General features: G+C 46.4%; 1 protein-coding gene across 1 annotated transcript in view; it reads left to right on the top strand.

Annotated features, from left to right (window-relative positions):
• Positions 1-15523, top strand: part of RAPGEFL1 (Rap guanine nucleotide exchange factor like 1) — a 267731-nt gene that overhangs the window by 149756 nt on the left and 102452 nt on the right. Inside the window, exon 5 of the mRNA XM_086924240.1 lies at positions 3002-3114. Coding sequence (XP_086780366.1) covers positions 3002-3114 — 113 coding nt within the window. The remainder of the gene's footprint in view (positions 1-3001; positions 3115-15523) is intronic.

The following is a 15523-nucleotide window of genomic DNA, read 5'->3' as shown; positions in this document are numbered from 1 at the left end:
GACGCGGGGGTGCGCTCTGTAGTGCAAACTACGCCCTCACCCCCCACTAATAAAGAGGTGCTCCCTGGTTGTTTCCAGTGGTAGAGGGTGCTGGGCCCTGCCTCGTGCCAGCATCATCATTGGGGGCACAGACAGTACCGGCGGTTACAGCTCTAGGGTTTTCCTCTTGCTCACCTCTTTCCATTCTTCTCCTTCGCCTGAACGATTTCTTTTGTATGGCCTGCAACTCCCTGTCTCACACTCGTGCTTTCCTGCTCCCCCATGTCCTGTTCTCCGTTCATTTCCGATTCCATGCCTGACTGACTGTTATTCCTGCTGTGAACGCAGCGAGTAATTCTCGATTATTGACTTCTTTGTTGTATCGAGCCTGTCACAGGCGTTGCAAGCGTGCATACGTGAGTGGCGTAATGAGGCGTCACGTCTGCCTCTTCTCTAGCACGCATTTAAAAGTGGCGGCGCCATAATTGGCCGTCTGCTTAGTGTGTATTAGGAAAATGGCGGCATCGATGGCTGTCCGTCTTCTTAATGTTTATCACAAGCCACGACCAGTTCACCGATGGAGCTGCATGCTAGCCCTGTGTATGGCTGCGCCTGGAGTAGGATCATGTTCGTCAGTTTGTCCCTGTTGGAGCGGTATTATGGTTTCTAGTTAGGTCACAGCTGAAGCGTGCACATTTCAGGGTCCATATTGGCGCCGTAGTGTTTACTCCTGTTCTGGTTGCAGTCAGTTCTACGGTGTACCGTATGCTTTTATGTATTTTAATTGATAGAGCAGCTGTATTATGCACCCTCCGCCTAGTCACTATTTGAGCTATGTAACACAGTCTGTTTTGTCACTATAGAGGTGTCATAAGCTCACTCCAGTCACTACTGAAGCTGTGTCGTACACCCTCAGGCTGGTCACTTTCTGAGCGGTGTTAGACACTTTTATTCATGTGGTCACTCTTGGCATACAATGATCCTGTTCACTATTAATACTGTAGTATGCTCTCCCACCCCGGTCTTTATTTGTGCTGCGTGATACGTCTCTTTTGGTCACTAGTGCAGCTGTATCACACACACATCTCGGTCACTAGGAGAGCTGTGTTTTGCATAAATCGGTGTGGACATTGTTGGAGGTATGTGATGTCTTGTTATAACCCCAGTCTGGTCACTATTAGAGCTGTCGCACTACATCCCTTCCGGGTGAGTAGCGCGCTATACAAGTGTTATGATTGATTGATTGATAGTCACTTTCTAAACTGTTAAGTAAACTTTCGTTGAGGTCACTATTGACACTGCTTCTTGCACTTGTTGTGCTCACTAATAATGGCGCTACGGCATACCCTCCTATCCTGGTCTGTAATAAAGTTGATCTTTCCACATGTCCAGTCACTCCGAGAGCTGTATTACACACATTTCGATCAGGACGGAGCTGTTCATAACCTCAGAGTCTAATTACTGGTGGAGGTGATTTCTGTAGCTTTATTTTGGTTACTAGTGAAGTTGTTGCACTTTCTGCTCGCCGTGGGAACTCTATCAGACACCGTCTCTCCAGTCTCTACTTGATCTGTCGTGCACGGTCTGTGGACCTGATCATTTCCTGCCTGAGCCTTCATACACCCTTTATCTGGTCATGACTTGAGCTGTCATATACCATCAACCTGGCTACTGTTGAAGCTGTCATCCATCCCCACTCCAGCCTGGTCAGGGGCCCTTCTGAGTCCAACCCAAGGCAGCCTTTCAGTAACCTTGTCTCGCCTGTTTCAGTAGACTGGGCCCACTTTTGGTTAAGTGGGCCAGGTTGAAGAACTACTTTTGCAAGTTATTAGTGCCTACCAGAGTATAGCACATCAGTGAAGCCAAGGATTAAAGAATGTAAAATCCTAACCAAGTTAATACACCGTTATCAGCACGTAACTGCAAAAAATAAAGAACAATTACAAAGTCTAATCTTGGAAGCCATAATAAATACGGAAGTCGTTTGGCATACAATCTTACATTTACAACAAAATTAACAATAACAAAGAGGAAAATGAAGTGACTGCCTTTAATGACTCTTTTGTACCCAGGTAAAGCGGTCTTACTGGGTGAGCCCTGTACTTCATCTAGAGATCTGGCTTTTCAGCTGGTCGCTAAATGAACCAAGCCACAAGCACGCCACAGGTCCAGTGTATACCCAAGAATGTTACTCACCCACTCTGCATGGCTAGGGAAACTACCCACATTTGTGCAGGAGTGTTCCGCTACAGTGTCAGTCCTTTTGGCCCCTTCAGTTCCCTGGTCACAAGAGATACTTCAGGAACATGGTTCTTCAGCAGCAGGAAAGCAGGTCAGAGCAGCATGTGTGCCACACTGGTACCAGAGACAAGTAGGACAGCTGCCTTTCAGCTTTGATTCTATCGCACTGGACCCTGGCACAGGAGTGTAAAAAAAACGCCAGATTCCAGGCTCATGATAATTGAATATGTGTTTATTTTGTTGCATTTTCTAAACCTAAAGGCCACAGTCATAAAATAGCCTAAAAAGGAACATTACCATATACAGGACAAAGTGGTCTCAACAAAATCCAGATAGATTTAATTTCATGTAGCACAAATCTCATGCATGACTGTGGAAATTAAAGATAAGAGATCTAATGTGGTAAGAGCTCTTCTGTCCATTACCCCTGAGTTTCCCGTACTTTAAAGTAATGCCATGTTGTGAGACAGGGCAGAAGGGATGGAGAAAGCAGCTCCGGCTCTCCCCCATCAGGACCAAATGGCCTTATCTGTGTGAGGTGACCTTTCTGGCCAAGTCTCAAGGTGTGAACTACACTGAGGTTCCCAAAAAGAGAAACAAGCATACACTAAAATCTATCCATTACTTTCAAGAAAATCAGAGGTAGCTTTAGGCAGCTGTTAATTTAGTCATAGCGTGTGCTTGAATGTATATGTAATTGTATATAACCTTTCAGGTCAGTATTTCTGTGATAAGGATCTGTTCCTCAAAATTGACTTCTTTTGACTCTTATTGGTTTTAGGGTAACGCAGGAGGTTAGCGCCAACACCCGGAAGGTGAAGCCACTGTTCCGGCACTTTCGACGCATCGACTCATGTCTGCAGCCACGTGTGGCCTTTCGTGGATCTGATGAAAGTAAGTCTGCACCTGTCACTGGGATGTCCTGAGTCCAGGGATGATTTTGGGGGGTGGTGGATTAATTTGCTGCTGGGAGCATCCCAGGAGGATTTAGGAGGTCCATTAAGAGGTCCCAAAATGACATCAAAACCAAATAACTTATTGTAAACTTAGACTGGCTTGCTAAGCTATCGCTGAACGGATGGGGCTCATTTTTGGACACAGAAGCCAGTTCCGTATGGATCCCCTTCCCTTTGCTGCTGCATTTAGAAAGTATCAACCTGCTCAATGCGAAAGTGCCTACACCAGCTTCAAGAACTTGGTCATTGCCTTTGTCCTCTCATGGCTAGACTGTAGACATGCTCCTTATTGGTCCCCTACAGTGTTTAGGTTCCAAGATGCCCTGAAGCGAAGCACGTAACCCACATACCACATCATGTTATTTTGCCATTGACTAAAACTAAAATCCAGCATCCCATACTTGTCCCCATCCAGGTTTTGGGATCCAACCGCGTACAGCTGATGTTTTCTCCATAGTGTCCCTGACTCCCAGGAGCAATCCTAGCTTCTTCCTATTGTTCTCCAGGCAGAGAGACCTAACCCTTCATGGTCCTAAAGCACTTTATGCCTGAACTGAGTCCCTTGCATAGTGGCGTCAGGCTGAGTAGGAGGAAGCCGCTTATGCCTCTGACTTCCAGAAGCAGATTCATCGTATAACTAGACTCTTTTACATAGTGGCTTCTACCCTCTAGGACCAAGTACACCCTATGTCTTTATACATCGTATGCCTCAAAGCCAGGCACAGCACCTTTCATCTTTCGGTACATGCTTGTCCTATACCTAGAGTCGACAGAATGGCAGCATCCTGCCACCAAGAGCAAACATGAAAGGCTGAGTGGGAAATAAGAAAGCAGCAACAGGCACTCAGCAGAAATCAGCTGCTTCCCTTTCAATGCCTGCTGTAGAGTCCTTGGAGAGATGAGGATCTTTCGTCACCTTCCGTTGTCATCCAGAATAGAGCTGAGCGGACTATATATACATGATGGTTAGTTACTCAAACATGATGTTGATAGGCCTGCATTGATGGGTTAGAGGAGGTGGCTCAGTGCTTTCTTTAAATAATGAATTATTGGGATATATACATACATATATGTATATATATATATACATATATTTATATATATATATATATATATATATATATATATATGTATATATATATGCATATATATATATGAACTATTTTATTTCGTTCAGTATTTTTGAACATACATACGCATATGTATCTGTATGTTCAAAAATGCTGAACAAAATAGTGTTACCAAAATATTTCTGTATGATCGCAATGCTAAGATCTGACAAACAAAAGTGATGAAAACCATACATGTTTGTGCCTGATTCACCTGATAATGTAGCTATGGCATTTTAAATGAGGCTTTTTTTTAATCCGTTAAGAGTTTTCCCTCACAGATGAAGTCTAGGCCTGCTTGTTCACATTGCTATCAAACCAGCATATTTCTTAGAAAAGCTCCCTTGGATGTTCCAAAACCCTGGGTGTGATCTTGTCTTCAATGCTGCTGATGCATTCCATGCTAATGAGGCTCCCTTAGAAGAATTATTTTGCTGACACCGCCGTGCTAAAGGGAAGTTTCTTGTCAGGATTTCTAGGTAAACACTTAATCGGGTATGGAATGATTTTCAATCTCCGACCCCACACGGGTGTGTAAAGGCATGTTTTGGACCGCAGCCAGATATACCCCCTCTGAACAAAGAAGTGATTAAACCTTCTCCTTTAAGTAGGCCTTGACAATAAATAAAGTGTGAGCTCACTTTGAAGTCTTTTGCTTCTTTCACCTATTCTTCTGCACTTGAGTGTTTTTTAAATATTTTTATAATTGGCCCTTGTGACCATTGCTGCGCATACTTGTCCATCAGTGTAAGTGTGGTGCATCGGGTCGTTGTGTAAAAGTGCTTTGCCTTGTTAGAACATGGCCTCTGTTGTTGTTTTGTGCTCCACAGCCAGTTTGGTGCCCTCCTGTTGTGGCATGCGACCGTTTGGGGCACTCATAGGAGTTCTCATTTCCTGCCACTGGATGCCCATTACTGCCCGTGTGCCAGTGTCTGTGCTGCGGTGGGAGTAAGTGGACACGAGAGCCTGTGCAAACATGCACAGTCCATAGAGACGCCAGGTCAGGTCAATGATCAGAAAAACATGTGACATGCAATGTCTTTGCATACTTGGCAAGGTTTGTACCAAAATGTATATAGGGTGGCAAGCAACCCTTATGAAATACATCTTTTCTGCATTATCACCCAGGATTTTTCAGCTTGCCGGGCCTTGTGTTTGTCTGCTGGCTTTAAAACTCTGTACACTTTACCTCTGTTAACCAGTAGTAAAGTGCCTGTGCTCCCCTTTTAAACATGGTTGGCCTGGACTATTCCCAACTGGCATATTTATTTGTGCATGTAGACCCTAGTATATGGTATATAAAGTGCACCCAGTGCCTGGAATTTAAGTGCCACTAGTGTACTGCAGCACTTGTTGAGCACCCACTACAGTGGCAGTTGAAAAATGGATCGGGCCTACCCTGTGTAGAATAACCCTTTTGGCAGGTAAAAACCTCACATTTAAATATGTTAGTCACCCCGTAAGCCTTGTAACCAACAAGATATATTGCGGGCGTATAACTTTATGATGGCTTCCTCTCTCCTTTCCTATCCTCGGCATATCTTGCCGTCCTACATACAGCTCTATTTCTAAGGTTTACTCCCAGCCCATAATCTACAGTATGTTTAAAACTCACAATTGTATGACTACATGTAAATGTGGGTATACTTGTAAAGCGCACTGCCACCCCATCTCAGGGCATCCTGGCGCTGTATACGGCTGTGGAACCTTTCCTAGCTTTCCCTGTGAGATGCTCCCTACTAGGCACCCCCAAGGTGAAGCCAGGCATCCTCAGCGCTATTGGGGCCGTTGTGGAGATTAAGCAAGCTATTGCCCAGAGTTGCAGAGTGGGACCCATGATTAGAGTAGGCACCGAGGCGAGAATTATCGAGTCCGCATACATTGAGCCCAAGACCCTGCCGCGTTGGGAATTGAACCCAGGTCCTGGGCCAGACCTCTGCATCAGGGTCTGCTGCTCTAACTATTGAGCCACAGTTCTCCACATCCGTCAGTACTTTAAGCTCCTCGACCTTGTTCGTCACCTCACTTACCTCATTGTATGAATCACAAACCACTGCCTAATGACCACTTTTAAGTGCTATTGACCTCACTACAGATTTGCCTAAATGCATGGACCACAATATTAAACACATAACCACTGAACTTAACCCTGGAGAAGCGTGCTACCCATCAGAAAGGTAAAGCCCACTTGAGCAATACAAAGCATTCTTTGGAAAAACAAAAAACCCTGAAATGGAGAGCACCCCTTATACAAGATAGTACGCGCCACATGGTTTTCGTATCCACTCGGCTAGGGTTATTGGATCCTCTGGTTTGCTCTTTGGTTTGAAGTTTGCTTTCAGAAGGTAGCCCTCACTGAAGTTTGATTGCTCTGAGCGATTTGGGACCAGAGGCGGAAATGAAGGCTCTTCACCTGGAAGCCTCTCCTAAAAGGAGGGGGGCTAGAAGTTGAGTTGAGTGCCTCATTAGCTGAAGCTAACCTATTCCAAATCGAAATATAAACTCATGATGGATCTTATGAACCCCGAAATGGTTACCTAAGTGGGATCAGATGTATATGAAAGTCCTTGGCGTCTTGGCTCAAATATTCTGCACTGGGCTAGATGATAGAGAATTTATTGCTGGGTACCAGTTTCAAGGCCGCACGCAGTTTTTAGTTTAATCCGCTGGTGTGTTCGTAGAGCGGGTTACCAAAAGGAGAACGTAAGCTGACCTGTTGTACATCTATCCACAATTGATTCCCATTGTTCTAAAATTCTTGGATAGGGTGTTTTCATTTGCTGGTTTTCAGTCTCAATAGCTCATGTTTAAATTAAATAAAGAAAAAATCGACGAACCTTTCTTTAAAAAAAAGTGAAATCTCAGGTTATTGGTCTTTAGTGATGTGTTAATACGGGCTTTCATTATTTTTCAGAAAGATTCATATATTTTTTTTAATTGAGACGATAATATTAATCTTAAAATGTAATTTCTGGGATTAAAACTCAACCTCAAGACCTTCTAGGACGCGTCATCCGTTGATCCCAGTTGCCTCTCGACCTTTCCCGTCTCTTCAAATGTCAGTATGCCACCCAAATCCTCCATAACTTTTCATCCCTATGGGATAGCCTAATGTGTATCTTCTCTACCAGTGTCCATTCAACAATATCTCTTACCCATCAGTCGACCCTGGGCCCCTAGTCCCCAGCCAACCCATGGCAACCCGCTGTTTCGTCAGAAGGAATGTAAGATGAAGGGATTTATTTATCATTTTCCTACTTTCGGGGCGGATCACTAAGAAGGAATGTATATTTCAGATTCCTCTTTTTGGGGTGTCTCGCTATACCCAGCTAGCATTGCACAGGCAAGAGGTCGAGATGTAATCCAGTGGATCTCTGGATCCACTCAACCACCACCTGCCAGTATGTTGAGATCTCATCGCAGTTACATGCCAAATGAAGGAATGTGGCTATCCCCTGACCGCATCGAGGGCAGGCTGTAGAGCGGCCCACATATATCCTGTGCAGTTTAATCTGTGCGGCACGTAATTAAAATGCACTCAATTGAAATTTAGCAGTTCCAGTGACCCCCTAAATCAGTGCAAAGGTCATTTTCCAGTCTCTATCTGTTAGTTTTCCTCCAGCTCCTCCTGCCATGCCATGTGAGGCGTCAGCTGTCTTCTAGGCCTATCCATCTTGAGGGCCTTGCACACCCAAGACACCAAGTCATCCCCTTTCTCCACAGTCAGTAGCGAATTCAGGACCTCTGTTCTTGGTGGCGCCTCTGGTAATTCCCTCCAAATATCCCTGGCCGTTTGAACAATCTTTGCATACTGTAAAATTGTCCCTGACTTGTAGAGTATCCTGCGCCTCCTGATATGAAATAAAGTGTTCCCCTGGCTAAAGATCCCCCAGAACTTGGCATCCACTGTCCCGCCAGTGTGTGGCGGAAATGCATAGGCTAATGTCCCTAAAGGACTTCAGTGCCCATACTTCCAGGTCTCTAGTGTAGGGAGGCCAACCAAGGACCTTAGTGACTATTTGCTCACAGATCCAGGCAGTGTGGCGTACCAGATGGGGCAATTCCACCTCTAGGTTCTAGCATCTCATTGATAATACCAACAGAGTTGTGTCCCCACACGTCCCTCGAAGCTACCGTTTCTTGCTTTTGTCAGTCAGTTACCCATTTTACCGCATATTGGACATGTGCTGCATAGTTTTACAGCTTCATGTCTTGTAGCCTCAATCTGCCATCTTCCTGATCGAGCTTCAGGGTGTCCAAGGCCACTTGACCTTTCTTTCCTGCCCACACCAGCGACACCAGTAGACTCATTAGGTCCTTGAAAGTGGCATGAGGGACGCGGGCAGAGCAAGTTTTCTATCCCATATAGACACATAGGAAGGAACCCCATGTAATCAAGTCTGGTTCATAATGGGATAGAGGTATGCTAACCTTCTACAATCTTCCCTGTATTACACGCCTAGTGTTTTTCGGTCGTTGCCAGTGCCATTATGCCAAGCTGTTTGTTGTCCACCTCCCAGTGCAGGCCTAGGTCCGGTAGGCCATCAACCGGGACCTTCGTCAATGCTCACAATAGCAACAGCATGGTTTTGTTTGTATTCATCCTAGGCCTGCCACTGCACGTAATGCTTCCAGATGTGTCGTCAAGTCCGGTATAGACCCCTCGTGACGTTAAGTTAAACAGGACGTATTCCATGTACAGTGAGAGCATATGAGAGGTGTCCCCCTCTTGCATACCCTGTTTTCCCAGGACCGTGTAGAGCATAATGGCCAGCGGCTCCAGTCGCAGCGCAAAGAAAAGTGGCGTGAGTGGACAGGCTTGTCTGGTGTCGCTCTGTACCCCAAAAACCTCATACATCACTCTGTCACTCTTGACTCGAGCCCTGAGGTTCATATATAGCAGTTTGATCCAAGCACAAAAAGGTGGTCCAAAACACATCCATGTAACACCTCAGTTGAGTACGTCCAGTCCAATGTGTCCAAGGACTTGGCAATATACATTGACGCCAAAATCAACTCCTCGTCCCAGATCTGGACGGAGTGCATTATATGTGTTTGGCTTCTCAGACTATTTGCTGTGCTTCCGCACGGTATGAGCCTACACTGATCATCAGGAACCAATAACCCCACCACCAGCCTTAACCACAGGGCCAAGACTTTACAGAGGACCTTGACGTCAGAGTTTATCATAGTTAATGGTAGATTGGATGTAACATCCAGTGGGCCCCCACCTTCTGGCTTGGGCATCATGCAGATAAGGTATTCCCACATTGTGGAGGACAACTGCCCAATGCCTGGGATTCCTGGAAGACCTCCAGCAGTTTTTCCATTAAAGTGGGTTTGAAAGCTTAATAAAATTCGATCAGGAAGCCATCACTACTTGGTGCGTTTTTGGGAGACAGTGCTCCGAGGGTCCCCGTACCTCCTCCAAAGGGATGTCTGTCTCCAGCTCTTCATGGAGGGCCTCCGGAACCCTCAGGAGCTGCACCTTGGCTAAATTGGAAGCCATGTCCTTCGGGTTAGCTGGACCTTCGTTTCGATATACCTCTCTCAAATGGTCCATGAAGGTCTAGCTTATGGCAGCCTGTGTAGTGGCGGGTACCCCATCAGCTCGTCGTAGTATCATGACCGGTGCTACCAATGTCTCCCTTTTTAGGACCGAGGCAAATAGCCTACTGGGTTTGCCCCTTTCCCCGTGGAGGTGCTGCCTGTAATCCTGTCTAGTCATCTTGTCCATTCTATCCAACAGCTCTCTCAGGGACTTACATGCCTCTTAGTTCTAGCCCTATCAACTCATCTCACGCCTCCCGCCTCTGTAGGTCGCAAGCAGAAATTCTTATATGGCCATGTCCTCTTGAAGCTGTCGCTTAACTTCGTACACCTTTCACAGGCATACCCCCCGAGCTACCGCTTTCATCACCTACCATTCGGTCCCTCTTGTAGAGGCGGATCCCCAGTTAGCATAGCAACATGAGTATTCCTTACCTAGCGGGTGGAGTTCTTTCCACACATCTGCACTGTACATGCTGACCATTACAGTTTATCACCTGGGGATATCATATGTGGGTTTGTTTCAGGGGATGTCTTTCAAGAGCACCATCCAGAACACAATACAAGTCCCCAGACCAGATATCAAGGCAATCTGTCATAAGATCCTGCAAGCAAAGAATAAAGTCCCCATCGTCCGTGTTAGGTGCATATACATTTTGGATACCAGTCTCCATCCCATCAAGGGTCCTCTGCAAGAGAATATACCTGTATTCCAAGTCTACTTCTAAGTATGTGAGTCTGAAAGGCACCCCGGGAACCACCCACACGGACACCTCCTTAGTGTAGGTCGAGTAAGTGGCCAAATAAAACTGCACTCTTCATTTCTTCTTTAATTTGTCAGCATCTGGGTCTATTGGGTGCGTCTCCTGGAGATATGCTATGTATATTTTGTGTTTATGTAGGAAGGTCAGTACCCTGTGTTGTGCCCAATCCGTGAACCTTCCATGTAAGGAAATTCTATTTATCCTGCACTGTATATCCTGTGGGTCCAATGTATTGGGTGGGGGAACTCTTCCACCATTTACCCACCTGAACCCCCCAACTCTGTCTGGGCCCATGGGTGCTCTCAACAAATAAGCAGGTCTTCTGCTTGTTACAGCTGTTTAGTACAATCAGTTGCACACCCTTTCCCTCCCTAGGTAAACACTTACAAACATCATAACTGGGTGTCTGCCCATTACCCCCTCCCACACCCCCATCCCAACTTAGTAACCCAAATTAACTCTCAGTGTATTATTAGAAGACATACAGAAGTGTCCCAAGCGCCACAAAAACTGGAACGGCCAAGCATTCCAGGGCGATCTTCCTCAGCTGCCCTACAATCTCTAATCTAATCCCATTTTAATGATTACTGTTGTATAAATTTCAAACACCATAAAGTTACATTTTCACTATCCCTTCAGTGCCCTTCCCTCCTTCTCCTTCCAACATGTTACATGCTGGACCCCTTATTGCAGAAAGTCTAATCCTTCCAACCATGCTAATGGCGCCTAGGATCTGGAACTCTCTCCCGCCCGAAACCAGACTTATCTCTTCCACCACACTCTTTAAAAATGAAGTAAAAGCTATCCTCATGGCTAAATACACCTGAACTACTATCTTGATCCCTGTTAGTACTCTGCACCGATCTATACTACATGTTTGACCCTTTTGAATATTTGTATTAACTGTTCTATTACTCACATGTTTGGCTTTGTAGCCACCTATTTGTACTACTTTGTACTCATGTTGGGCTTAGTTGCCACCTACTTGTACTAATTGACCTATTGATTTATCTGTTTAACCATGCCCATGTACTTCTCTTTGTAAAGCGCTCTGATATCTGCAAGGATCTTGTCCGCGCTATATAAAACTTTCAAAATAAATAAAATAAATAAATACATATCTGCTATGGCTGTCAGAGTCAGTTCCCCTCCCCGGTAAGGCTCCAATTACCCAATTAGGAGCTCCGAGTTCGCCAGTGTGTCCTCCATACGTTCTGGTGACCCCTCTCCAGATTGGTCCCTGCAGCCGCTGATACTGCTTCCACTGCCAGCGTTCCCTCGGCCTTGATCGTTACTCACAAGGTCTACCTGACTCTTCTGTCATGTGACCCAGAGGGCACAAGGGCCACCCAAGGCCAATACCCTCGACCCATTCTCACCACCTGCTGCGGTGTCTGAAAAGTACCACGCACCGACAGGGGGACTTCGCCCCAAAGTTCTAGTCTTCTAGTCAGGACCACACTTACTTGGGATGCTCAAAAATGTGTTTTTCTTTGTGCGACCAACAGCAGCTTAGGACCATGAACCTACCATGTATGCTGTTATATATGGATGAGTTTCTGTTTCACAACAAGGAATGTTAGCTTTCACCTTCCTGGTGTATTCAGAATATATAGAAATTGTGATGGTCATGGAGTACAATTCCAGCCAGTCTAGCTGCCATAAGGATAGCATCATGGTCCTTCTAATATAAGGTCCTGGCTATTAGCGCTCTGGGAGGGGCCCCCAGTGGCAGCTCACCGTCCGTGCCCAGCGTGCTCTCTCCACGGCAAACATCTTTGATAGGCCCTGTGGTTGTAGCACCTGGAGGATCCATTTCTCCAGAAATGCCTCCTGTGCAGTGTGCTCTGCCCCCTCCGGAAAGCTCAAAAATCTCAGGTTGGTATGGCACGACCAATCCGCTGCATCCTCCACTCTGTCCTCCAACATCTTTGTTACCACCATCATCTTAGACACCTACGATGTCTTTACTTTATTGTCCTTCTTATACAACTCAGTGTGTAGTACATTGACCTCAATGGAGACAGAGTCACTCTTGCATTCTAACGCAATCCTGGAACCCCGCATGGCTGCCATCAGTTCTGCTCTCGTAGGTTTGTCAGGATTAACCCCTGAGCCATCCAGTGCTCCAGTGCCCTCCTGGTGTGTGGCTCGCTGGCCCACACCCTGAGTAGATTGTGCGATTGTGTTGGCCTGAGTGACACTGGCAGGTTTCGCCATGGCAAGAGACTCAGCAACCGCTTTTTCCCTCCAGAGAGCCCAGCAGCTTACACCGGTCCCACGATAAGGCAGCCAAAAGTCCCCGATCTCAGCTGGGTCTCCTTCCTTAGCAATGTGTCCCCTTACCTCCTGGCCAACAGTAGCACTTTTGTGACATCCGATGGTAATCTATCGCCAGGTAATCTCTCTTTATAGTATGGCGGAAGCCAAACAGCTCAGTAGGCTCCTCCCAATAGTGACCAAGATGTTGTTCCCTCATGTCTGCCAGTGGTCCAGATCAATCGCAGGGGCCCACTAGTGCTCCCCGCAAATTCCTTGCAGCTTCGAGAATTCTCCAATCATCCCCTGGCGGGCCTGGCCCTCAACTCTTTCTGTGTTCAAGTTTGGTCGCGGAGAAGTTGGGGGGTTTAATTCACCACCTCAGTTCAATTGCCTGGAGGGTGCGGGGGGGGGGGCACCACCTCAGTACAGTTGCCCCGGTATAACTCACACTGTTGCCGTCCTTTCAATTCTTCTGGGTCCTCGTTATGGTGTAGGCCCAAAAGCCAGCAAGGGAACGCTCCAGAGTAGGGCCAGACCCCTATATCACAAAAGGTGGATCAGGAGGAGGGATCCCCCATGTCCCGGACCAAGGTGAAATGCTCTTGTCCGTTGACATGTCCCCAGAATGCCCTCGGGAATTTCTGGCCGATCCTCCCAAGGAGGGACCAATGCAATCCAGCCACCCCCCCTTACCAACCAGCAAGCCTGGTCCATGCCCACGGGCCCCAATCCAGCCCAGCTCCAACCGCCCAGTAGGAGACTGCTGAGGTCGCCAGCAAGGTAAGCCACAGAGCACCTCTTCAACGATCTATGTATACTCTAGCCACAATCTCGTTCCTCCTTGCTCACTGGCTGCAGAGGTGATTGTTCCTTTGTGGTGGAAGGTGTGTGTGGCATTTCGGGCAGGATTCTGAAGGATTTTAATTTATGGCAGTGGAGCTCGATAGATGCACGTTCTCTTCGCCATCGCGTTTGGCCACTCCCTCCTGATTATCCCTAATAAATGTTCTTGAGGATAAAAGCTGATTTTGAAAATGGAACCAGTTTAATAGCCCCACCCTTATCCTGGTCTTCATAGTCTCTTAAAAAATGTATGGTTGGAGGTGTACAGGTTGTTCTGGCTGTAGGACTGAGCAAATTCTTGCATAATGGATGTAAAAGCGATTCTCATACCTCCAGATAGAATGCAAGTTCCTGCTTGTGGTGTCTGGTCAATTAATGCAGGTGTTTCGTAAGTAATAGTAAACAAGACGTGTGTAAAGGCATCCCAACACATGCTACGGGTGTAATGTTCAGCCTTGCACTTTGAGGACCCATGTCGTTTGTGCAAACTGGGGTGTGCACTGGAGAATGCACTGCCTTACAAAATTAACCACAGTGAAAAAAACACTGCTTATGTGTATATAACAAATTTCTGTTATATGTAACCTTTAATTTTAATTGTTTCGCTGGAAACTTCATCCTTTCGCTGGAAACTTCATCCTAACAGAACAGGTTGTTTCCATGCTATTAGCCGGTGCCTCATGTTGCAGTGCAATCACATGACCTAGTTCACCAATTACATTGCCTGGCTTCAGGCAGTGTTTTTACAAAATGAGTGGAATTTGATTTTAACTGGTATGTAATGGCCCAAGTCACAACAAAGTTGGAAATGTTCTCCTGTAGATGTATGCCTATATTTTGAGTACATTCCTCACATTTTGATAAGTCACAAAGTCCTCCAGAAGTACTCCTTGGAAACTCTGTGGTGATCACCTGAGGGAATTAGCGTTCAAGAGTCACACGGACTTTGCAGCTCATCTAATCATGGTGGTTTAGACACGTGGCTAAGACAACAGAGGAGACTGGGACAGCAGAGGCGCTTTCCTGAATGAGAAGGTGGTGGCCTGCATGGCCCCCAGTGCCTTTGACAGCCTAGCACGACTGGGTTTGCCCCCTAATTCCTTCAGTTCAACACAGATGATTTTAATCCTAATCTCACATCCATGGACTTCCATTTCAACATCATACCCAGCCCTTTCGATTCCATAAACAAACATGTCTGAATTCCCGATTTGGATCCTAATCATGAATTCCAGTTCCCAGTTAGTCAAACCGATGGTGCCATGCATGCCTGCAACTTGGCGAATGCCCCCACCCACTACAAATCTACATCCCAACCGGCCTGTGTGAGACACAGACGTTTGGTACCTGAGCAGAACACTTCTGTAGGTGCTTGCCACACTCAAGCATCTTGAACCCCTTGACAACCGTGAAGACACTAGTTGGGTCCTTGACTGATCCCAGACTGGATCTGTGTCCCAATAGGAGTCAACTGCGGCACTGTCAGCGTACCCATAAGTCTGGAGCCTTGGTAAAGAACAAGCATTTGGCACCTTGAGGTTTGCTTGCTGCCCTTGATGGGTACCTTCTCTTCATGCTCATGTTCTGGAGCACCACAGTCAGATGTGGCCAGGGAGCTTCTTGCCAAGTTGTTGGCAGAGGAAGGCGTCAGCCCACTTCCTTTTAGTTGCACGGCAAGAAACAACAAAGAGCACTTGGAACGGATATTGACAATAAGGAGCTGATACACCTCCCTCTTGTGCTAAAATGCCCACTACAGCCATTCTATGCTCACTGCCAGCCAGACGCAGAGGGTTCACGATGTAATCAGATTCCTCTA

This window comes from Lissotriton vulgaris, chromosome 5 (genome assembly GCF_964263255.1).
Source record: "Lissotriton vulgaris chromosome 5, aLisVul1.2, whole genome shotgun sequence".
Classification (NCBI taxonomy): Eukaryota; Metazoa; Chordata; class Amphibia; order Caudata; family Salamandridae; genus Lissotriton; species Lissotriton vulgaris.
This window is presented reverse-complemented; position numbering and strand designations above follow the sequence as displayed.